A 24,052-nucleotide genomic window follows, 5' to 3' on the forward strand; every position below is an offset into this window, starting at 1 on the left:
ATCAGAAAGGAAGTTTTTGTGTCTTGTTTTGCTGGTGACATTTCAAGTTATTAGCTTTGTAGTGAGTGAGTGAAATACTGCAAATAAATCATAGATCTCCACCTCTAACAGTGAAGAAAAAATCGTTCTCTTGTTCTCATTTAAAACCTTGATTTTCTGCTCCATAGTTCTATTCCTTGCAATTTGATATTGGCATTTCCATTCACAAATTTATGAAGGACTTTTGGTGTAAGCCTGTGACAAATATTTAGCTTTCCCTAGAATCTTCAGCTTTATCCTCTCTTGTCATTCAAGCGTTGTTAATTTAACACATAACAGTGTTAAACAAACTTGTTCAACGGTGACATATCAGGCCTGGCACATGCTCCCTTCTTAATTCACTTTGGCAGCAAGATAAAAAAATAAGTTTCCCCTCTCCAAAGCCTCACCAAATAGCTGTTCACTCCTAGAAGTGGCATTCCAGCAGCTCACCAGGATGAGCATACAGAGACTGCTAGGACCCTGCAGTAGTAATTAGGAAGTAGATGTATGCAATATTGGATTCTGTTTGTAAACCTATTATAAAGGAAAAAAATACTGTCTAGTTTCATACTTCATCCACTGGCTTGATTGAATTAACACTGTACTCAGTACTTTAAGTTTGATCTAGCCAATGTTCCATGCAGATCCAGCATAACCTCCTTCCTTTTTAATTACAACCCTCTAGAAAGAAAGTTGAGTGCTTGGTTTGCTTTTTTGTGACCTTGTAAACCTATGGTGTAACTTTTGGTGATTGATATATTTATACTCTGAGATCCCTTGTTCCTCTACCATCCCTAGATTTGTAACTTCCTATTAATAAGTGATCTACCAATGAATAACTGACTCCCTGTTCTTCCTATTAAAATTATATGCCTATTCTGCAAGTTTATTGATGATCTATCATTTTTTGCCGTTCTCTTAAATATTGGTTCTCCAATGTTGTGCCATCCACAAATTTAGAAAATGTTTTAATTCCAAAGTCCCAATCATTATAATGTAAATTGTGAACAGGAGCAGTCCTAGCACTGATCATTGTGGAACATCACTTCCTTTCTACCACTCTGAAATGTAACCACTTACTCCAACTTCATATCTTTTTGTCTTAAAATCAACCAGCAACCCATTCTGATACATATCCTTTGACTCCACAGTCTCTTATCTATTCAATAGTCTATTACTGGCACAAATCAATGCCTTTTTGAAAATTCAGACAACTAACATTCAATGCATTACCATTGTCTACTCTGTTAACTTGTTAAAATTGAGTAAGGTTGGTCAACCAAAATACTCCCTCTTGAAAGCCATGTTGGGGGCATGGTGGCTTAGTGGTTAGCACTACAGCCTCACAGTGCCAGGGATCTGGGTTTGATTCCACCCTTGGGTGACTGTCTGTGTGGAGTTTGCACATTCTCCCCGCATCTGCGTGGGTTTCCTCTGGTTTCCTCCCATAGTCCAAAGATGTGCAGGTAGATTGGCTATGCTAAATTGCCCGTAGTGTCCAGGAGTGTGTAAGTTAGGTGGATTAGACATGGGAAATGCTGCATTACAGGGTAGGGGAATGGGTCTGGGTGGGATGCTCTTTGGTGGGGCAGTGTGGACTTGTTGGGCCAAATGGCCTATTTCCACAATATAGGGATTCTATGATTGATTGTCCATTGTTATATTTCTTGTTTCTAGATGTACTTCCATTGTCCTGTTTAGCAAAGGTTCCTTTATTGTATTCTATGACTGACGTTAAGTTGACTGATCTATAATTCCTGAAACATAATCTGTTCCTTCTTAAATACAGGAATTGCATTAGAGATCTGCTAGTCCTCTGTGATACTATATCTTTTTCTAACAAATTATTACTAATGAGAAACAATGCCTTTGTTATCTCTTTCCTTTCTTCTTTTAAATACATGGATGCAATCCATCTCAACTTATCCTCTTTCCGATTATATAATTTATTCCATTCATTGCCTTTTTTGAAATTTTAAATGCACTTATCTCATTGCTCATCTCTTCATTCAATGTGTCAAGTCTACAAATGTAATTTTTCCATACCTTGAGAAATGTGGGAAAATATAATGAGAACAAAAAAAATTCTCAACATTGAGAAAATATTTTTTGATTTTCCCCTCGTAAGTAGGACCTGAGCTATTGGTTCACAGTGGAAGCCTGATACTGAAAGGGGGCACATCAAATAAACCATGTCAGATAATGGCGCTCCTGGTCAGATCATTTCTCACTGCACATCACACAAGTTCATGGGAGACCCTAAAGCAGTCACTCTTGGACCTCAAAATTGCTGAGTCTACTGTAGATTACCCTTGAAGGTATAAATAAATAATGTGCTATAAGAATTTCAGCACCTGTGTGGTATGAGGTATGAAAGCTCTAAATCACAAAGATTGGCCAAGAGTATCAAGTCGGATGTCCCTTCAACTCGGAGATAACAAGAACTGCAGATGCTGGAGTCAGAATCCATACAGTGTGGAGCTGGAGGAACACAGCAGGCCAGGCCGCATCAGAGGAGCAGGAAAGTCGACGTTTTGGGTTTACACCCTGCATCAGGACCCTTCAACTGTTTGTACTAGCAAGAAACAACCCATACCCAAATAACATGCACTTGCAAAACTCACAACACAGGTGTCCAGTGTTAGATATGAATCTGCAATTGGACAGTACATTAGAATGTGTGAGAATTACACACACAACCAATTTAGGATTGTCAGTTGGACTCACAGTGTGATGTACCTGTGTGTTCTGGAAGCTACATATATTAATACATAGGATCCTATACTTTGCAGACAGAAAGAACATGTACACACATTGTACCTGTTTCAACTCAATAACCATGGTGACAGTCATCTGCCAGTTCAGTACAATGTTCTGACTAATTGGATTCAATTTGCTTGTTTTAAATTTCAACAAAGCCTGGCTGTTAACTGTCAATCAGCATTATTAGATGCATTCTCCTTGACAACACCTCTAACAATCAGAGCCCACTTGCCAACCAATCAGCAATCATGCAGAATAAATGTTGGTTTTTCCCTTCAATTGGCATTTTTGGAAAATATTCTGATGGGTTACTGATGAAACGTTTTGAAAAATGTGTCTTTTTCAGCAATACTCAGGTCTGTGCCAACAAAGGACTAAATACAAGATGGTTATTCATCCAAAAATAACTTGTTTACTCCCACTCAACTTTCAAAACAAAGCTTTGCAATAAAAAGAGACCTGATGGAAATTTTTCTTGGCAATAATGTAGTGTTACCATGTCTAATTGAATCTGTTCCTTGACCTTCCATTACATGTCTTCTCTCCTATAACCATTGGATCCAGTCAAATGCCCTTTGCCCTGATATTGTATAACTAATAAACGAAGTCTTTTTTTCATAAACACACAAAAATGCTTTAATGGATTTTTAGTTTCTTTCCTTAGTCAGTTGGGAATAACCACATATTAGTCTTATAGTCTTATATTGTGAATTTTAAATAACTAATGGAATTGCAAGCTGGGCCAGCATTTATTGCTCACTCCTGGTTGCCCTTGGGAAGGTGATGGTGACCTGAGTTCTTGAACCACTGCAACCGATGTGCTGTAGGTAGACCCACAATGCCTTTAGAGAGGGAATTCCAGGATTTTGGCCCAACAACACTGAAGAAATGGCAACGTATTTCCAAATCAGAATGGTGAGTGTTTGGAGAGGAACTTGCAGATAATGGTGTTCCCATGTATCTGCTTCCCTCTTCCATCTAGTTGATAGTGGTCGTAGGTGTGGAAAGTGCACTGTAAGGAGCCTTGGTGAATTTCTGCCATGCATCTTGTAGATAACACACTATCTTCATTGGTGGAGGGAGTGAATATTTATAGATGTTGTGTCAAAAAATGGGTACTTTAACCTGAATGGCATTAAGTTTCTTGAGTGTTGTTGGAGCTGTACTCTTCCAGGAAAACAGGGGCTTTTCTACCACATTCCTGATTTGTGCCTTGTAGATGGTGGACAGGCTTTGGGGGAGTCAAGCTGCTCACTGTAAGATTTCTTGACTCTGACCTGCTCTCGTAGCCATCACACTTTTATGGCCAGCTCAGTTCAGTTTCTGGTTAGTGGTAACCCACAGGATGTTGATAGTGGGGGATTAGGCGATGGTAATACTACTGAGGATCAAAGGGTAATGGTGAGATTCTCCCTTGTTGGAGATGGTCATTGCCTGGCTCTTGTGTGGCATGAACGTTAGTTAGTATTTTTCACCCTAACCCAGTTATTGTCCAGATTTAGTTGCATTTGGACATGGACTGCTTCAGTATCTCCTTCTTTTTCTGAGGTAGACCTCAGGATCAGGAATCCAGTCCAGTGGGTTCCAAGGTGGTTGATAAGTCCAACGTAAGATCTGTAGACTTGCCACATGCAAGGCAGATGGTTCTTGAAGGTTTGTTTAGGTGGCTTACTTGGAGGCTTCAGTCCTCTCTCTGGTGCCTTGACTTTATCTCTTTCTGTTCCTGATGGAGTCTGTCAATGTTCTCAATGCCTTCTTGAAGGATGTTATGATTCCATCATTCAATATGATCATGGTTAGTCAATCTCAGCACCATGTTCCTGCTTTCACTCCATACAATTTGATGTTTTTAGTCCTATGAACTATATCTATCTCGTTTTTGTAAACATTAAATGGTTTACGATGATGATTGGGGTTTCAGCAGCACATTCCAGCTGAGGTTAGAAGCTGCTGGCAGAAATCCACTCACTGTCGTTTCTAATTTGCAGGACATGGAATGTGCACAATTAGTTAATTAGTCAGTGCAGGTTTGGAGGGCTGAAGGGCCGGTTCCTGTACTGTAATTTTCTTTGTACAATGGGGAATAAAATGGCCATGAATGCAGTCAGAATAGGCCTAATGAGTTTTTAGCTTAATCCTACCAAATTCATCTCATGAGCCAAGCTCCTAAGACGTCTCCTATGTCAGATTTTCACTCATCTTAACAACCCGCCAATCAGTGGGTATCCGCTGAAATACCAGCATCCTTTGCACCTGTACCATGTTTAAAAGAGCCTGTACACCCAGAAAAGCACTGGCATTCAAAGACGCCCTGCTTGATCAAAGAAATAGTTGGAACATGTCAGAAAAGGAAGGTGAAGATGGCACTGCGATTCTTGACAGGAACCAGGAGGTCCTGGTGAACAGGATAACCCAGAGGATGGGTATCCTCATTCTTGAGGACTGGCAGAGGAGGTCACACCTCCAGACCCTGACAGCTGAGTCTGTCATTATTACCCAGGTCTGTGCCACCTCCAGGGTATGGAGGAATGGCTACCAATGCAGAAAGAAGGTCAATGACTATCTCTGCTCCCCTAGGGTAACAGCTACACACTTCTCTCTGCCATCTCACACTCACTCTATTTCCACTACTATACCCACATCTGAGCAATGTTCACGCTATACCACTCTCAAATATGGTACTTTCCCTCACTCATTCTTAGTCTCCCTCCCAGCTTCCCACACCACTAACCCTACACGCCCTCTATGCTGCCTCCTCAGTCTTTCAGAACATCTCACAACCTTTCCCTCCATATGCATTAGCATGCACAACAATGGCACCCACTGTTTTCCCACTTATTGGCCCTAATTTGCTCATTACAGGAAATTTCAGTCCATAATGGGGCAGAGAGACCTCGTACAGATCGAATGGTGCCCCACATCCATGTCCTCATCTGCTACGAGAACAGGATCTCAGTTTTCACAGGAGAAGACCAGGACTACTCTCGCAGGGATGAGGAAACATCTGTGTCCTGCCAACCGAGTAAGTCCCACTCTTCATTCCACTGCAACTCTCACTGTAACCCGGTGTCACTCTCAATCATTGCGCATCTACTTATCACTGGCCGTGACACTGTCTCTCCCTTCTGTCTTACAGATTCCAGTGGCCTCCCCATGACCTCTGTGGAGGAACGCCCAGAAAGCCCATTCTCGATCTCTGATGACGAGAGGCCTGAGGTCTCAGAGGAAACATTGACAAGGCTGCCTCCTGCAGCCCCCAGATAATAGCACAGTGTGGGAAACCTAGACACAGAGGGTGTGGGTACGCAACCTGGTGAGCACCTCACTGCGACAGCTCAGCAGCCAGGCCAGGATGAAATGCTCCAGATGCTGGAAACTTGAAGCATTGCCGGAGACTAGTCATCTGGTCTGCCCCAGGCCGGAGAGCACACACACACACATAGGGTGAACAGGAGCAGCGGACAGGGATATGGAACACTATGATCCTCAGTACCCAGAAGCTGCAGCAGTGCAGTGTATCCATTCACTGTCTGCCTACCTCCATGGACTGGTTGCAGGCTGCTGTGCAGAGCCATACCCAGTATCTCCAGGGTCTGCTGGAGAGTTTTACAGACCTGCACTCCATCGGCTCAGCCACTGGTCCTCAGGATCAAAGACACGGCGAAAGATGGTGTGGGGGAGAAGCCAGTCCAGATGCCCCCTCATTACTTAGGAGACCATAGGTACCCATCCAGTGAAGGGAACACACACAGGTCTCTCAGAACTTTCCTCTCAGGACACTCCAGAGGTGGCAGAGCAGTCCACCTCCACCCTGCCAACCCTTCTCTGACCCTTAGAAGTTCAAGCTGAAGAGGGCCAACTTGCATCTGACAACGTGACCCTTGGCCTGTCTGTCCCGTCTAGTTACAAACATTCCCAGGGTTTCCCACCAACCTCCAGGACCAACGGGCTGTACTGCTCAACAAGTTCCCTCCTGCCACAGCGGCTGAACCAGGTCCTACGTGAGATATAGCGTGAGGGGAAAGAAAGAAGAAAATGTAAACATGCTGAGGGCACCTTGGTACCACAGGTGACGAAGGCTTGTCCATGAGTATTACTTTCTGCATAAATGTTCTTGGTGTTAACTGTCAAGTGTTTGTGAGCCTCTCTGTGTAACGCATGTTGGGAAATACTTCAAAAAACTTGCTAGAGTAATGCTTAACCAAAAAAAATGGGAAAATTCAACCCATAAAGCGAGGTGCAATTGCCACCACTATACTGGATAAGTAGTGCCTGTGATTCAAATTGACAGCAAACCAGGCTCCTAAGGCTGGTATATTCTATCATGATCTTGAGGTAAAGCCAAACTTTTTAGACATTTCCTGTTTGTAATACCTAGATAGCCCTTCCATGGTCTGAGAGACTTTGGCGCAGATGGCTGTGTGTTTTGGGTGCTGTCCGAATGAATAGTGCCTCAATTCTGTGGTTACCAACATCTTCACATTCATGTCGTTGTTTGTCTTCAAATCATCGGGCCAATGGTCCTCAGAGGAAGTCCTATTATCTCATTGTGCGCAGCTCCATTTAAACTCAGTAAGTTTTATAAAATACGTTTAAAAGCACAGAAACTGCAGCCTCAAGTTGTGGAAAGTGACTCCCAGATGAAATAGTATGCAGAATCACACAGCTGTGTGAGCACTCAACTGTTCCCAGCAGTATGTCAGTATTTGCTGATATTTGAAAACTGTTCTTTTAACACCTCATCAGATCTTCTAATAGCTTCATATCCCTTTTGTCATGATATTGCTATAATGAGCCTGCTACAATTAGATGGGTGGTCTTCCTACACAGCTGCCAATTGACAGCCTTAAGTGGGCAAGTAATAGAGACACTTTATCATTCATATGGGAGATGTGGGCTTCACCAGCAATTTTTGTCCATCCATCGTTTCCGTTGAGAGGGTCCTTGAAGTGTAGGAGGGGCTTTCAGGATTTTGCCTCAACAATGATGAAGGAAAGGCAATATATTTCCAAGTCAGGATGGTGAGTGGCTCAGCAGGGAACTTGCAGGTGGTGCTGTGGACCATCTATCTGCTGCACTTGTCCTTCCAGCTGGTAGTGAGAGTCAGCGATAGAGGGAGTAAATATTTGTGTATGTGGTGCCAAGCAAGTGGGCTGCTTTATCTTGGATGGTATCAAGCTTCTTGAATATTGTTGGAGCTGCATTCGTCTAGACAAGTGGAGAGTATTCTATCACACTCCTGACTTGGGCCTTGTAGCTGGTAGATAGTCTTTGGGAAGTCAGGAGGTAAGTCACTCAATGCAGGATTCCTAGCCTCAGACCTGCTCCTGTCTCTACCATATTTATTTGTTGAGACCATTGGAGTTTCTGGTCAATGGTAGCCTCCAGAATGTTGACAGTGCAGGTCTTGGCAATAGTATTGAATGTCATTGAATATCAATAGGCAGTGGTTAAATTCTTTCATTGGAGTTGATCATTGCGTGGCACAAATATTAAAAGTGTTGTGCCTCACTTTTTAGACATTGCATCTGACTTGAGATGACGTGGCTGTGAACAAAACATTTAACAAGCAAAAATCCCCTTCAACTGGCAACACAATGTTGCCTGGTGAGAAACTTGTCGCACAGCTTCTCAAAAGCATTAGATATGGAAGGAATTTCTCCTAATTATCAGGATTGGCTTCACTGGACATCTCATTTGATTCTGCCACAAGTCCCACCTTAACTTAGACCCTGTAAGATTCCACCCATGATTAAACGTTTCGGGGAAAACATACATTCTGGAAAGTCCCCTAAGAATCTTACATGGTTCAATAAAGTCTCCTCTCATTCTTCTAAACTCCAGTGAGTACAAACCCAAACTACTCAACCTCTCCGCATAATAAAATCCTTCCAAACTCAGGATCAACTCAGTAAATCTTCTCTGGAATGCCTCCAATGCCAGTACACCTCTCCTTTGATAAGGGGCCCAAAACTATTCACAGTATTCCAGCTGTGATCTGTCCAGGGCCTTGTAAAGAACATAGAACAGTACAGCACAGAAACAGACCCTCCAGCCCATCATGTCAGTGCCCACCATGATGCCATTCTAAACTAATCCCATCTGCATGCACAAACAAATCCAAGGTTTAATGCAAGAAACTGTAAAGTGATTAAACTTAGTAGGAAAAATACAGACAGATAATATAAAACAAAGGGTACAACTGTAAGAGGGATGCAGGTGCTGAAGGAATATAATGGGTGTATATTTGTACAAGTCATTGAAAACGACAGGACAGGTTAAGGGAACATTTAATACGGCATGCTCAAGCGAAGGGCATGGAGAAATTAAAGAAGTTATGTTAAACTTGGAAAGGACACTAGTTTGACCTCAAGTTGATAATTGTGTTGTATTCTGGACACCATGCTTTAGGAAATCTGTGCAGGTATTTGAGAGAGTGCAGTAAAGATTCATAAACATAGCCTCGGTACAAGGAACATCAGTTACGTAAATAGATTGGAGAAGCTGGGATGTTTATCTTGGAAAAGAGAATGTTGAGAAGAAATTTTTTATAGGTATTCAAACTCATTAGGGTTCTGGACATTGTAGAGTAGAAAAAATGATCGTGAGCCAGAAGGCACCAATTTAAAATAATTAATAAAAGATGCAACGGTGATTTGAGGAGAAACTTTTCACACAGTGATCAGTGTCTGGAATGCATTGCCTGAGAATGTGGTGGAGACAGAATTAGATTATTGTAGTTTGAATTTGAGTTTGATTTATTGTTGTCACATGTACCAAGATACAGTGAAAAGTATTGTTTTGTGTGCTGTACTGGTAGATTGTACCATACAAAGTGCTTCAGGGTAGCAGAATATAGTGCTACAGCTGCGCAGAAGCTGCAGAGAGAGAGATCAGAACTAACATTTAAGAGACCTGTTTAAAAGTCTGGTAACAGCAGGGAAGAAGCTGTTCTTGAATCAGTTCATACGATTACTCAAACCTTTATATCTTCTGCCCGATGGAAGATGGTGAAAGAAAGTATAACCAGGGTGGGAGGGTTTTTTATTATGTTGGTTGCTTTCCTGAGGCAGTGGGAAGTATAGATGGAGTCAATGAATGGAAAGCTGGTTTGTGTGATGGACTTGGCTGTATTCATAACTCTCTGTAGTTTCTTGAGATATCACAGTGTGATGCGTCCGGATAGGATACTTTCTATGGTGCATCTATAAAAATTGGTAAGAGTCTTTGTGGACACATTGAATTTCTTTAACCTCCTGAGCAAGTAGAGACGTTGTGTTTTTTTGACCGTTGCAACAATGTGGGTGGAGCAGGACAGATTGTTGGTGATCATCTGTGAAGTACCAGAGTAGTATAAGATCCGGTAGACTTCCTGAAAAGTGGCACGATGGAGGTCTCATTAGCTTTCTAGAAAAATGCTATGACCCTGTCACCTCCACATGATTCTGCTCATTGAGTAACATTTACAATTTTTGCAATCCAATGACAGATTTCATGACTCTAGCGACCTTTGAAATATTTGGACAAATGCATGTACAATTCCCCCATCTGTTTCTATTACTGCTTTTAAGTGTCAATCACCAAATCCTGGAAATTTATCTGCCTGAAGCTCCCTTATTTTCTTTATCATCATTTTATTTTATTCAAATTACATTCATTAAGATCTTCCCTGTGACTTATTTCTAGGTTCCCTTGCATTTTGCTATTTTGTCCTTTTCCTCAACTGTGAAAATGGAAACTTAGTAATTTGTAAACATGACAGCCATTTCATTATTATCTGTTGTCATTTCACTCCTGTTTGGCTTTTTAATGGGGTCATATTACCTTTTATCACTGCCTTGCTCGTAATATATCTTCTATACAAAAATTATTGTCGGATCTGATACCTTTACAAGCTTTTTTGTCTCAAATTTGCCTTATTACTTTACCTTTGTGTCTGTCTGTTTATTTTTATAGCTTTGAATTTCCCATTTCATTAAACTTTTGTAAGGCTTCCCTTTTGCAACAAGGATTTGTATTTATAATGCACCTTTAAATTAATGAAAGGTCTCAAGACATTTCACAGGGACAACACAAAGCAGAGATTTGACACCAAACCACATAACATAACATAATGGCTGATGGTTTTAGCAAAGGTGGAAAAAATTGGGAGGTAGTGGGAGGCGATGGCCTAGTGGTATTATTGCTGGACTGCTAATCCAGAGACCTAGATAATGTTCTGAGGACCCAGGTTTGAATCCCACCATATCAGATGGTAGAATTTGAATTCAATAAATATCTGGAATTAAGAGTCTAATGATGACCATGAATCTATTGTTGATTGCTGGGAAAAACCCATCTGGTTCACTAATGCTGTTTAGGGAAGGGAAACTGCCATCCTTACCTGGTCTGGTCTATGTGTGACTCCAGACCCACAGCAATGTGGTTGACTCTGAACTGCCCTCTGGGCAATTAGAGATAGGCAATAAACGCTGCCTGGTCAGTGATGCCCTCATCCTGTGAATGAATAAAAAAAACTCATGAGCATGAAGGAAGAGACACAGAGACATTTAGGATGGGAATTCCTGAGCTGAGGATCTACGTAGCTGAAAGTACAACCACTGATGGTGGAGCCAATAAAATAGGACATGCAAATATTCTATATTTAGATGACCATAAACACCTTTGAATGTTGTGAGCCTGGAAGAGATCATGGAAATAGAGAGGGTAAAGCCTATAAGGAATTCTTTGTAGGATGTGGGTGTCACAGGCGGGACAAGCATTTAATGCCTGTTCCTAGTTCCCTGAGAAAGGGATGATGAATAGCCTCTTGAACCACCACAGTCCACTTGCTGTAGGTAGCTCCACAATGCTGTTAGGGCGTCATTTTAAAAACAAGGATGAGAACCTTCAAAAAAAATAAGGCATTGCCTAACAGGGAGTACAGGGGTAACGAGTGAATGGAAATTTTGGCAGCAGAGTTTAGGATGATCTGAAGTTTACAGAAGCTGATCACCAATGCATGGGAATAATCCAGTCCTCAGGTAACAAAGGTTTTCAACAATGGATTAGCTGAGGCAGTAGCGACCAGGTTGCCTTAGTGATGGTGCAGATATGTGGACAGAAGCTCACCTTGGGGGTCAAATACAGCAGTGAAATTGCACGCTGGTCTAGGCTCAGACATCTGCCAGGGAGATAAATCTAGCAGAATTTTACTGGTCTCTGGTGGCAGGAAAGGAGAAGGGATCTCAGTGCATTTGATTTCTCTTTTCCACTGCTATCCCATTTCCCATCAAGTTAGTTTAACCCTTTTTTTTTAATAATACTAGCAAACCACCCATAAAAACATTTTCCCTGGTGCAGTCGAGCTGCAACCCACCCAGTCTGTCTGGATTCCACCTCCTTTAGAACTATCCCAAGGTCGTAATCACTTATTTTAAAAATTGATACTGTATGTTGCATTGTTGCTTAACTATGATTGACTACACAAGTTTGCCTTTGTGGGAGTACTGACAGAAATGAAGTGTCTCAGTTGCATTTGTCACTCTGTTTAGCAAGGTCTTTAACAACTGACAAAGGTTCACCCAGTATGTTCAGTTTTATTTCTGGCATACCAAGCCATGATTTTACAGCTGGGAGAAGGGTTCTGCGTTCTAAGCTTTGGGGACATAAAATATGCTTTCATTTATTATTGTTTTGGGATTATTATATCCATGCACATCACCCAATATCATTCCCATTTTCTGTAAGGGTCAAATTGCGGTACACATACAGTTTAGCTTCAGCCTCTGATAAACAGAATGCTTGAATGATCCCTGCATACCCAAGATTTGTGTAACCTATCTGAAGTATAAGTACTTGAAAATCAAACATAGTTTGAGCCATAAACCTCTTTGTCAACTTAAAATATTTCCATGTTTGTCATAACTTCTAACAGTGTTCTAATATGTTCCATGGTTTGCTATGATAGGCAAGATTTTCAGCGCACTGTGATACTGAAGTTAGTAGCTATCAGATCTATGTGTGGATCTTTGGTCTTCCTGATCAGCATTTCCCTTGTGAAACCTTCCAAGGGCAGGATTGTATTCATGTTCTTTATAGCTCCATTCATTTTGGTTTGCTTAATAGGTATTAAAAAATTCTTTTACTGCTACCGTGATAAAAATTAATATAACTTGGCTTTATACTGATAACGCTAGCGGAGAGCATTTAAATGACAAAAAAAATAATCGTTTTCATTAACAAGAATAAAAAAAGCTGAAATTGAAATGTGTTACTGGCAGACAGCCAGTTTTCTATGGTGCATTGGAGTAGCATGATGTTAATCGAAAAATCATCCTTTTTGTCCTTTTCTTTCAGGGAACTTCCTCTGCTACCAAGTCAAGGGTCTGCTCTGCCAAAGCCGGTATGTATAACAGCATGCATTATAAGGGCCATTATTATTACACTGCATGACAGATATTTAATATAGGAACAAATCTGCCTGACATTTAGAGCTTCCTCTATGCGGTCATTTCTCTGATTTTATTTGTCCTGGTACTGACAGCGGGCGTTTGTATTTACAGAGGATTCAATACTAATTCAAAATTTTGCTCTATTTGGCAACCGGCTCTTTTCATTGCTGTCCCATTCTATTCCTCTTGGGAGAGAAATGGACTTCAAACTCTCCCATGGCTTCCATTGCCAATGCTGCTTGTTGGCTCAAGAACTGATATGCGCTGCCTGTCCCCAGTGGAATGACCCACATAGGATTTCAGTTCATGGTTTTGTCTATTAATTCGGAATGAGAAAAGACTATCACACACATTGATCCATAGATTGGTTGAACACCCACATACCAATGATTACCTCCCTCAACCTTTGAGAATAGCAATGAAACAGAGACGTCTTTTGGCATCTTTTGTCAAAAAGCGTCTTTTGGCAAAAAGACTTCTCTGACCCTTCACTGGAAAACAAGCAAATCGAGAGACATAGGCATACATTAAAGATGAATTATTCATTCTTTCCTTTCTGTATGCTGTCATTATATTTCACAACTTCTTTAAGAATGATAAGGAATCTTGTCCCACATTATTGGATAGATGGCACTGGTGTACCTATACTGGAACAGCTTGGCTAGAGGTATGGCACGTTCTGGAGTGCAGGTCTTCAGTACTATTGCCGGAATGTTGTGAGGGCTCAAAGACTTTGCAGTATCCAGTGTCTTCACCTCTTTCTTAAATTGGCTGAAGACTGGAATCTGTGATGTTAGGGACCTCCAGAGGAGACCAAGATGGATCATCTACTCAGCACTTCTGCATGAAGATTGCTTCAGCCTTATCTTTTGCATTGAGGTGCTGGACTCCACAATCAGTGAGAACGGGAATATTTATGGAGCTATCTCCTTCAGTGAGTTGTGGTGGGAGTGGCTGCCCTTGATATCAAGGCCACATTTGCCACAACGTGGCATCAGGAGCCTCAGTAAAACTGGAGTCAATGGGAATTAGCGGGGAAACCTGCAGTAGGTTGGAAACATACCTTGCACAATGATTATGGTTAGTGGGGGTCAGTCATCTCAGCTCCAGGGCATCTCTGCTGGAGTTCCCTGGGTGGTTTCCTTGACCCACCCATCTTCAGCTACTTTATTAATGATGTTCCCTCCATCATACTTAAGTCTGTGTCCAAATGCAGCAAGACCTAAACAGAAATAGTAAGAACTGCCAACGCTGGAGTCAGAGATAACACAATGTGGAGCTGGAAAAACACAGCAGTCCAGGCAGTGTCAGAGGAGCAGGAAAGTTGACATTTTGGGTCGGGACCCTTCCCTTCTTCAGAAGCAGGGTCCCGACCCAAAACGTCAACATTCCTACTCCTCTGATGCTGCAAGACCTGAACAGAATCCAGGTTTGGGATGACAATTGATCAATAATATTTACACCACATGAATGCCAGAATGAACAATTCCCACAAGCGAGAATCTAACTATTACCACTGACATTACCATCACTGAATCCCCAACTATCAACATCCTTGGGGGTTAACATTGACCAGAAACTCAACTGTACTCACCACATAAGCACACTGGCTATGAATACTATGGCAATTAACACACCTCCTGACTGCCCAAAGCCTGTCCACCATCACAAGGCCCAAGTCAGGCGTGCGATAGAATACTCCCCTGGATGGGTACAGATCCAACAACAGTCAAGAAGCTTGACACTATTCAAGACAAAGCAGCTGCTTGATTGGCACCACATCCACAAGCATCCACTCAAACCCCGAACCACTCCACCAGTGGATGCTCAGTAACAGCAGGGTGTGCCATCTACAAGAAGCATGGTAGAAATTCACCAAAGCTCCTTAGACAGCGCTTTTCAAACCACATCCATTGCTATCTAGAAGGACCATGGTAGTGGACATATATGAACACCACCACTGATGGCTCACAGCACCCTGTGGATACCCAGTCTTGAGTTGCTAGATGTGTTTGAGGTCTATTTCATTTAGCATACAAGATGATGGAGGGTATCCTCAATGTGAAGAAGGACTTTATCTCCAAAAGGACCATGCTAAAATCACTCCTGTGATGACCATTATGGACAGATGCATCTGTGGCAGGTAGTTTGGTGAAGGTCTGGTCAAGTGTGTTTTTTCTTCTTATTTGATCCTTCACCAGGTGCTGCACATGCAGTCTGGCATCTATGTCCTTTAAAACTCAGTCAGTAGTGGTACTTTTGAGCCACGTTTGGTGATGGACATTGGAGTCATTTTTCAGTGTACATTCTCAGTTCTTACCACACTTTATGCTTCCTCTAGGTTGTGTTCAACATTGAAGAGCTCTGAATCATCAGCTGGGTGGGAGGGTTGGTGGTGTGTGGTAATCAGCAGGAGATATCTTTGCACCATGTTTGACCTAATGCTATGAAGCGTCATGGTGTCCAGAGTCATTGTTGAGGACTCTAGGGCAACTCCCTCCTTGCTGTATGGCACTGTGCCACCACCTCTGCTGGGTCTGTTGTGCTGATGAACAGAACAAACACAGGAATGGTGATAATGGTTCTGGGACACTCTGTGTAACTGGCAATTGATATGACTAAGTTATTTGTTGTTTGAAAAGTCTGTGAAACTGCTCGCCTAATTTTGACACTGGCCCCAGATGTTCATATGGAGGATTTTGCAGCGATGACAGGGCTCAATTTGCCATTATTATTTCTGGTGTCCCAGTAGACAACAAGAACTCTTTCTGATTTTATTGCTTTTTGAGGCATTTTAGCAGTTTGATACAACCAAATGGGTTGCTAAGCCATCTCAGACCGATAGTTAAGAGTCAACCACATTGCTTTGTATCTGGAGTTACATATAGGGCAGACCAGGCAAAGATGGCAGATTTCTTTTCCTAAAGAGCATTAATGAATCAGATGGGCTTTTACAATAATTAGCAATGACTTCACAGTCATCATTAGACTTTCAACTTTTTTTTATTGAATTCAAATTCCACTTTCTGCCATGGTGTGGTTTGAAACCAGGTCACCACATCATTACATGGGTCTCTGGATTACTTGTGTATGACAAAAGCTCTGTGCCATTGCTTCCTACTGATCCGTTCTTGGTGATGGACATTGTCTGCTCTTGTAGCTCTCAAAAATTCCTCCAAATGGTGTTCAACATGAAGGAGCACTGATTCATCAGCTAAGTGAGGCGGTCAGTGATAGGTGATAATCAGCAAGAGGTTTTTCTGTTCATGTATGACCCAATGTCATGAGAGTTCATGGGGGCTCAAAGTCAATGTTGAAGATTCCCAGAGTCACTGCCTCCTTGCTTTATACCACTGTGCTGCCATCTTTGCTGGCTCTGCCTTGCCAGTGGGCCTGAGATAGAAATGGAGGAGATAGTCGGAACTGCAGATGCTGGAGAATCTGAGATAACAAGGTGTAGAGCTGGATGAACACAGAAGGCCAAGCAGCATCAGAGGAGCAGGAAAGCTGATGTTTCGGGCCTGGACCCTTCTCCAGAATTGGGGGAGGAGAAGGGGATTCTGAAATAAATAGAGAGAGAGGGGGAGGCAGATAGAAGATGCATAAAGGATAAGATAGGTGGAGAGGAGACAGACAGGTCAAAGAGGTGGGGGTGGAGGCCGGGTGTGTCTTTGTCATTTCCAGTGCTTAGGTTGATGCTGGGGTTGGAGGGATGTGGTGGGAGGGATGGGTTGGCAGGGGGATCCATCTGGTTTTATTCCTTCTGACTTTCTGTAGCATTTTCGTATCGCTGAGTGACTTGCTGGGCTATTTCAGGGGCATTTAAGAGTTGATCGCAACGATGTGATCTGGAGTCACATGTAGATCAGACTTGGTAAGGATGACAGATTTCCTTCCCTGACATGCACCAATGAACCCAATGGGTTTTTAAAGACAATCCAGTAGGTTCCTGGCCACCAATACTGAGGTTAACTTTTTATTCCATATCTATTGATTTCTTGGGAATTTAACTTCCACCAGCTGCCATTCTCCTGGCATCAGCTGAATGCAGGACAAACCAGATTGGTAAATGAGACATCAGGCGAGTATTGGGCTCCTTATTTTCATATGCAGATCTTAGATCAGGTCTGGGCCCTATATGGCTCTCTCATTGCTCATATCAATAATAAGGACTTTGGCCTTCCAGATCAGAATGTGACTGCAGACTGACCGCTATACGGGATACTATTCTGGCTCTTCACACCTGCAAAGCAGTACAACGCCATTACATTTCTACACCGAAGTTGCCATAGCAAAACGTGGGTTAAACATATTATAAAAAATCTGTACAACTAACTGAAACATGCAGAGTTCATATTCCCTCTGAATTGCAGCTTTTCTCCAGTTCTTCCTGGTATAGATTTACATTTCCATTTCAACTTTCTCTGATCCACCACGTGGGACCTCCACTGTATTGCTACGTGGAACAATTTTCCAGACTATGTCTTATTGCAGTTATTTATTTAAACCATAGCATGGAGATCATGGACCAATATGAATTCTTCTGTTTGATCTCTTCAATCATCACATCATTGTGTAGCATGAATAGGAATCTGGGCCAACATCTGTTCTTATTTGTTCAAATTGAACAGAGACTATGCCTTCCATTTGTGACCTTGATCATCAAGAACATCAGCTTGGAAGCAAATAACTAAAGTGTCCTCATTAGTACCTTTTGAAAAAAAAACTAAATTAATGGGTTGCCACTTGCCTTATAATGGAGGACAAAGGAATGTCATTAAAAATTGCATATTGTCAGCAAATATTATCTTTCGTAATTTCTCGGTTGCAGTTACTGGCCTGGAAATAGGTTGGTGCCAGTACAGTTGGACACAGAGTATATCCGATATTGGGCCTCAGGCATCATAGAGATGAACTCATCTGCTCGCTCTCCAAGGATGTACACTGTCTCTGAACATAACTGCACAAATATCCAATTGCTGCTTCAAAAGCTTCCTTTTTTTGGGTGAGCGAAAAGCTCATCATCTCCATTCAGCAAAATACGTCTTGAAGTGCCATCTGACAGAGACTGTCCACTGCTATCCCTGTCTCCAGCACCTACTGCTGCTTAAATCCTACTTAACTGGACTGAAGTCCCCCTGAGGTGTGTGTTTCCTTGATGGAGGAGGATGTGCTGGTTTTGTAATGGAGTTTCCTGGGAGTGTGCCACCTACTCTGAGCATGCCTCAGTCGCCTGCAACTTCAGCTCATCTGCCACTTTTGAACTGTCTGTGGGAGATAAAATACATGAATTAAAACTGACATACCGATGAGGTTCAAAGTGACATTGGGCAGATGGTGACATTTCAGATTTATGTCAACAATTCAGTGCAAGTGCCTTAACTGCCAAATGGCAATGTGATATCTTATTCTGTCACCACGTCTGCATGAGAGCCCCTCCCTTCTATCGCCTAAACTCACTGATTGTGCCATCCTGCCAATTTCCAATGCTGTTACCTCAAGGTGGCCGGAACTGCAGGGCCAGCCCCAGTCTTTACCTTTCCGTAGAGTTTGAGCTCACTTCTGCAATGAAAGAAAGCAGACAACTGTTAGTAGGAGAAGAGGAATGCATGGAGATGATGAAATGAGTATAGTTGTGGAGGGTGACTGGAAGCGATGAGTATAGATGGCACAAGATAATGTTGATTGTAAATATTGTGTGTTCAGATGTGATGTTTTGAGACAGAGAAATAAGTGGAATAGTGAGGTGTGTTGGTATGCGGAGTGTGTGACATGTGACTCCAGACCCACAGCTATGTGGTTGACTCTCAATTGCCCTCTCACATTGGCATAATAAGCCACTCAGTTATATCAATTACCACAAAATCTCAACAAAAGAAATGAAACCTGACAGACCACCTGGCATCAACCTAGTCACTGGAGAGGACAATGGGAACAACCCTGACACCCTGCAAATTCCACCTTAATAACAGCAGGGGTTAGTGCCAAAATTAAGAGAGCTGTCTCACAGACTAGTCAAGCAACAGCCTGACATAGTCATACTCACAGAATCATACCTTACAGGCAATGTCCCAGACACCACCATCACCATCCCTGGATATGTCCTGTTCCCAGCAGAAGTGGCCGCACAGTGGAATACAATCAGGATGGAGTTGCCCTGTGAGTCCTCAACATTGCCTCCGCATCCTATGAAGCGTCATCGCTTCAGGTCAAACACAGGCAAGGAAAGCTCCTACTGATTACAATGTACCCTCCTCCCATGGCTGATGAATCAGTACTCCTCCATGTTGAACACCACTTGGAGGAAGCACTGAGGATAGCAAGGGTGCAAAATGTACTCTGGGTGGGGGATTTCAATCTCCACCACTAAGAGTGGTTTGGCAGCAGTATTACTGATTGAGCTGGTTGGGTCCTAACGGACATAGCTGCTAAACTGAGTCTGCAGCAGGTGGTGAGGGAACGAACAAGATGAAAAAACATACTTGGCCTCATCCATATCAAGCTGTGGCTGCAGATGCATCTGTCCATGACAATATTGGTAACAGTGACCACTGCACAGTCCTTGTGGACATGAAGTCCCATCTTAACATTGAAAATACCCTCCATCATGTTGCGTGGCATTATCTTCATGCTAAATGGGACAGACTGCAAACAGATCTAGCAACTGAAGATTGGGCATCCATGAGGCACTGTGGGCCATCAACAGCAGCAGAATTGTACTCCAGCACAATATGTAACCTCATGGCCTGGCATATCCCCCACTCAACCATTACCATCAAACCAGGGGATCAATCCCGATTCAATGGAGCACGCAGGAGGGCAAACCAGGAGTAGTACCTGACATAATTAAAATGAGGTGTCAGTTTGGTGAAGCTACCAGCAGGATTATTTGTGTGCCAAACAGCATAATGCAGCAAGTGATAGACAGAGCTAGATGATCCCATAACCAATGGCTCAGATCTAAGCTCTGCAGTCCTGCCACATCCAGTCATAAATGGACAATTAAACAACTCACATCAGGGGTTAGTGCCAAAATTAAGAGAGCTGTCTCACGGACTAGTCAAGCAACAGCCTGACATAGTCATACTCACAGAATCATACCTTACAGGCAATGTCCCGGACACCACCATCACCATCCCTGGATATGTCCTGTTCCCGGTAGAAGTGGCAGCACAGTGGAATACAATCAGGATGGAGTTGCCCTGTGAGTCCTCAACATTGAATTCACATCCTATGAAGACTCATTGCTCCATAAATGTCCCATCCTCAATGATGGAAGAGTCCAACACATCAGTGCAAAAGATAAGGCTGAAGCATTCGCAGCAACCTTCAGCCAGAAGTGCCAAGTGGATGATCCTTCTTGGCCTCCTCTAGTGGCCTTCTCATAACAGATACCAGCCTTCAGCTAATTCGATTCACTCCACATGATGTCAAGAAATGGTTGGAGGCACTAGAAACTGCAAAGTCTACGGGCCCTGACAACATTCCAGCAAGGGTACTGAAAGCTTGTGCTCCTGAACTTTCTGTTCCCCTTCCAGCACATTTACAACACCAGCATCTACCTGCAAGACACATCCAACTAAGCAAATTACTGCCCCATCAATCTACTCTCGATCATCAGTAAAGTGATGGAAGTTGTCATCAACAGTGCTGTCAAGCAGCACCTGCTCAGCAATAACTTGCTCACTTACGCTCAGTTTGGGTTCAGCCAGGACCACTCGGCTCCTGACCTCATTACAGCACTATTTCAAACATGGACAAAAAAGCGAGATTCCAGAAGTGAGGTGAGAGTGACAGCCCATGACATCAATGCTGCATTCGACCGAATGTGGCATCAAGGAGTCCTAGGAAAACTGGAATCAATGGGTATCAGGGGGTAAACTCTCCGGTGGTTGGAGTCATACCTTGCACCTAGGAAGATGGTTGTGGTTGTCGGAGGTCAATCATTTCGGTTTCAGGACATCTCTGCAGGAGCTCCTCAGAGTAGCGTCCTAGACCAAACAGCTTCAGCTGTTTCATCAATGATCTTTCCCCCATCATATGGTCAAAAGTGGGAATGCTCACCAATGATTGCACAATGTTCAGCATTATTTGCGACTCCTCAGATGAAGCAGCCCATGTTCAAATGCAACAAAATCTTAATAATATCAGGCTTGGGCTGACAAGTGGCAATGTAGCATTCATACCACACAAATGCCAGGCAATTAATATCTCCAATAAGAGACAATCTAACCACTACCTCTTGACATTCAATGGTGTTCCATCACTGAATCCCCCACTATCAACATCCTGAGGCTTAATATTGACCAGAAACTCAACTGGATTCACCACAAAAACACAGTGGCTACAAGAACAGGTCAGATGCTAGGAATGCTGTAATGAGTAGTTCACTTCCTGACTCTGCAAAGATTGTCCACCACCTACAAGGTACAAGTTAGAATGGAATACTCCCCACTTGCCTGGGTTGGTGCAGTTCCAATAACACTCAAGAAGCCAGTACAAAGCAGACCATTTGATTGGCACCATATCCACATCATCTACTCTATCCACCAACAATGTTCAGTAGCAGAACTGTGCACCACCTATGAGATGCACTGCAGAAATTTGTCAAAGAAAGCACCTTCCAAACTCATAACCATTTCCACCTAGAAGATCAAGGGCAGAAGATGTGTGGAACACCACAATCTGCAAGTTTCCCTTGAAGCCACTCACATCCTGATTTGGAAATATATTGCTGTTCCTTCACTGTTGTTCAGGCAAAATCCCAAAATTCCTTCCCTCAGGGTATTTTGGGTCAACCTACAGCAGGTGGACTGCAATGGTTCAAAATGGCAGCACACCACCACCTCCTCAAGGGCAACTAAGAACGGACAATAAATACTGGAAAGCTAGCGATGCCCACATTCCATGAGTGAAAACAAAAAGAAGATGAATATGATAGAAGCCTGAAATATAAACTTTTTAGGCTGATGATCATTCCAGTGCTGATGAGATTTCATCATTCTGAAACTCTAACTGCTTTCGTCTCTCCACAGATGCTATCTTATCTCCTGAGTATTTGATAATGAATATTTTCAACAGTTGCTGATTTCGCAACGTTAAAATAGTCCTGTTCATAAAACAGAACGGGCAGCTAAATGTAAAAGTTTCAGCATGTTACATTATCAATGATCCAGATAATGATTGTTTCTTACACAGTTTTTTTTATTCACTCATGGGACATGGGCGACACTGGCTGGCCAGCATTTATTGCCTGTCCTTAATTTTCCTGCAGAAGGTGGTTTTGAGCTGCTTTTTTGAACCACAGCAGTCTATGTTCTGTAGTTTACCCACAATACCCTGAGGGAGGGAATTCCAGGATTTTTACCCAGTGACAGTGAAGGAATGATGATATATTTCTAAGTCAGGATGTGAGTGTCTTAGTGGGGAACTTACAGCTGGTGGTGTTCCCACATATCTACTGTCCTTGTCCTTCTAGGTGGAATTCATGTTGGGTTTGGAAGGTGCTCTCTTTGGTGAATTTCTGCAGTGCATCTTGGCAATAGTACATACTGTTGCTTCTGAGCGTTGATGATGGAGGGAATGGATGCTTGTAGATGTGGTGCCAACCTAACAGCTGCTTTGTCCTGGATGTGTTGAATGTTGTTGGAGCTGCACCCATCCAGGCAGGTAAGGAGTATTCTATCACACCCCTGACTTGTGCCATGCAGATGGCGGACAGGCTTTGGGGAGTTAGGGGGTGAGTTACTCACCGCAATATTCTTAGCCTCTGACCTGTTTTTCTAGCCATTGTGTTTATGTGGTAAGTCCAGTTGAGTTTGTGCTCAATGATAACCCCAGGATGTTGATAGTGGGGGATTCACTGATGGATGGTAACACCATTGAATGTCAAGGGGCAGTGGTTGGATTATTTCTTATTGGTGATGTTCATAGCCTGGCATTTATGTGGCACAAATGTTATTTGCCACTTGTCATCCCGGGCCTGGATATTGTCCAGATCTTGTTGGATTTGAACATAGACTGCTTCAATATCTGAGGAGTCAGTAATTGACAAGAAGTAGGCTCAAATTTTGGAATTTGTGTACAAGTCCTTTCAATATTTTTGTGTGTCTTGCAGCTTCTGCGACGGAGCAACAGGAGGAAGGCATGGATGATTGGGTCTGGGTGGTATCCGTTCCTCCCGTGAGTCATTTAGAGAGAATTTAATTTTCCATTTACGTCCGTGGAATGCACCCATCCCTACCTAACTGGTCACAGTTTAAGTGAACATTTTATGCACTGGCATTTTGTTAGTTATTGTTACATTATGCCACACACAGTAAATGACTGAAGGAAGGCTTTTCTTTTCACAGCATGTATAATATCATGATCATTTCTGATGACAATATGGCTCCCAGTAGGGCCAAAGTAATACACCTGTATCAAGTCATTTCATTCTGAGTAAACTTTTCTTCTTCTGATTGCAGGATAATCCTGCTTTATCTTGTGTACCAGATTGAATTCTAATTAATCTTCCAAGTACTACTTTCTGCGTTCCAGGCTACTTTCTGTACAAACTCTTTTTTCCAGCTTAGAAGCCTTCTCGCTTCCAGTTCTCGCTACATAATCATGGGACACTAGAATTGTCATTGCATCATTATACATCATCATCATTTATCCACACTACTGACGTCTCAGTACTTGACAAATCCCATCGCAAGTTTCATATTGAGCTCTTTAATGTCTTGTGCTATTTTTTCCCCATATTTTAAAATAATGTAGATAGGGAATAATTGGAAGAGTCCTTTTTGGCTGGTTCAAATAAAGGGACCAACAATGAAAGCTAAAAATATTCA

At 42.5% G+C, this 24,052-nt stretch overlaps 1 protein-coding gene across 1 annotated transcript in view; it reads left to right on the forward strand.

Moving 5' to 3' along the window:
- The window catches only part of LOC109919897, a 253,629-nt gene extending 229,913 nt beyond the window's left edge, over nt 1-23,716 (forward strand). The window contains exons 8-10 of the mRNA XM_048598683.1: nt 13,123-13,168; nt 23,335-23,399; nt 23,684-23,716. Of these exons, the coding sequence (XP_048454640.1) occupies nt 13,123-13,168; nt 23,335-23,399; nt 23,684-23,716 (144 nt within the window). The remainder of the gene's footprint in view (nt 1-13,122; nt 13,169-23,334; nt 23,400-23,683) is intronic.
- Nucleotides 23,717-24,052: the final 336 nt, after the last annotated feature.

The sequence above is a fragment of the Rhincodon typus genome, chromosome 7 (genome assembly GCF_021869965.1).
Source record: "Rhincodon typus isolate 14 chromosome 7, sRhiTyp1.1, whole genome shotgun sequence".
Taxonomy (NCBI): domain Eukaryota; kingdom Metazoa; phylum Chordata; class Chondrichthyes; order Orectolobiformes; family Rhincodontidae; genus Rhincodon; species Rhincodon typus.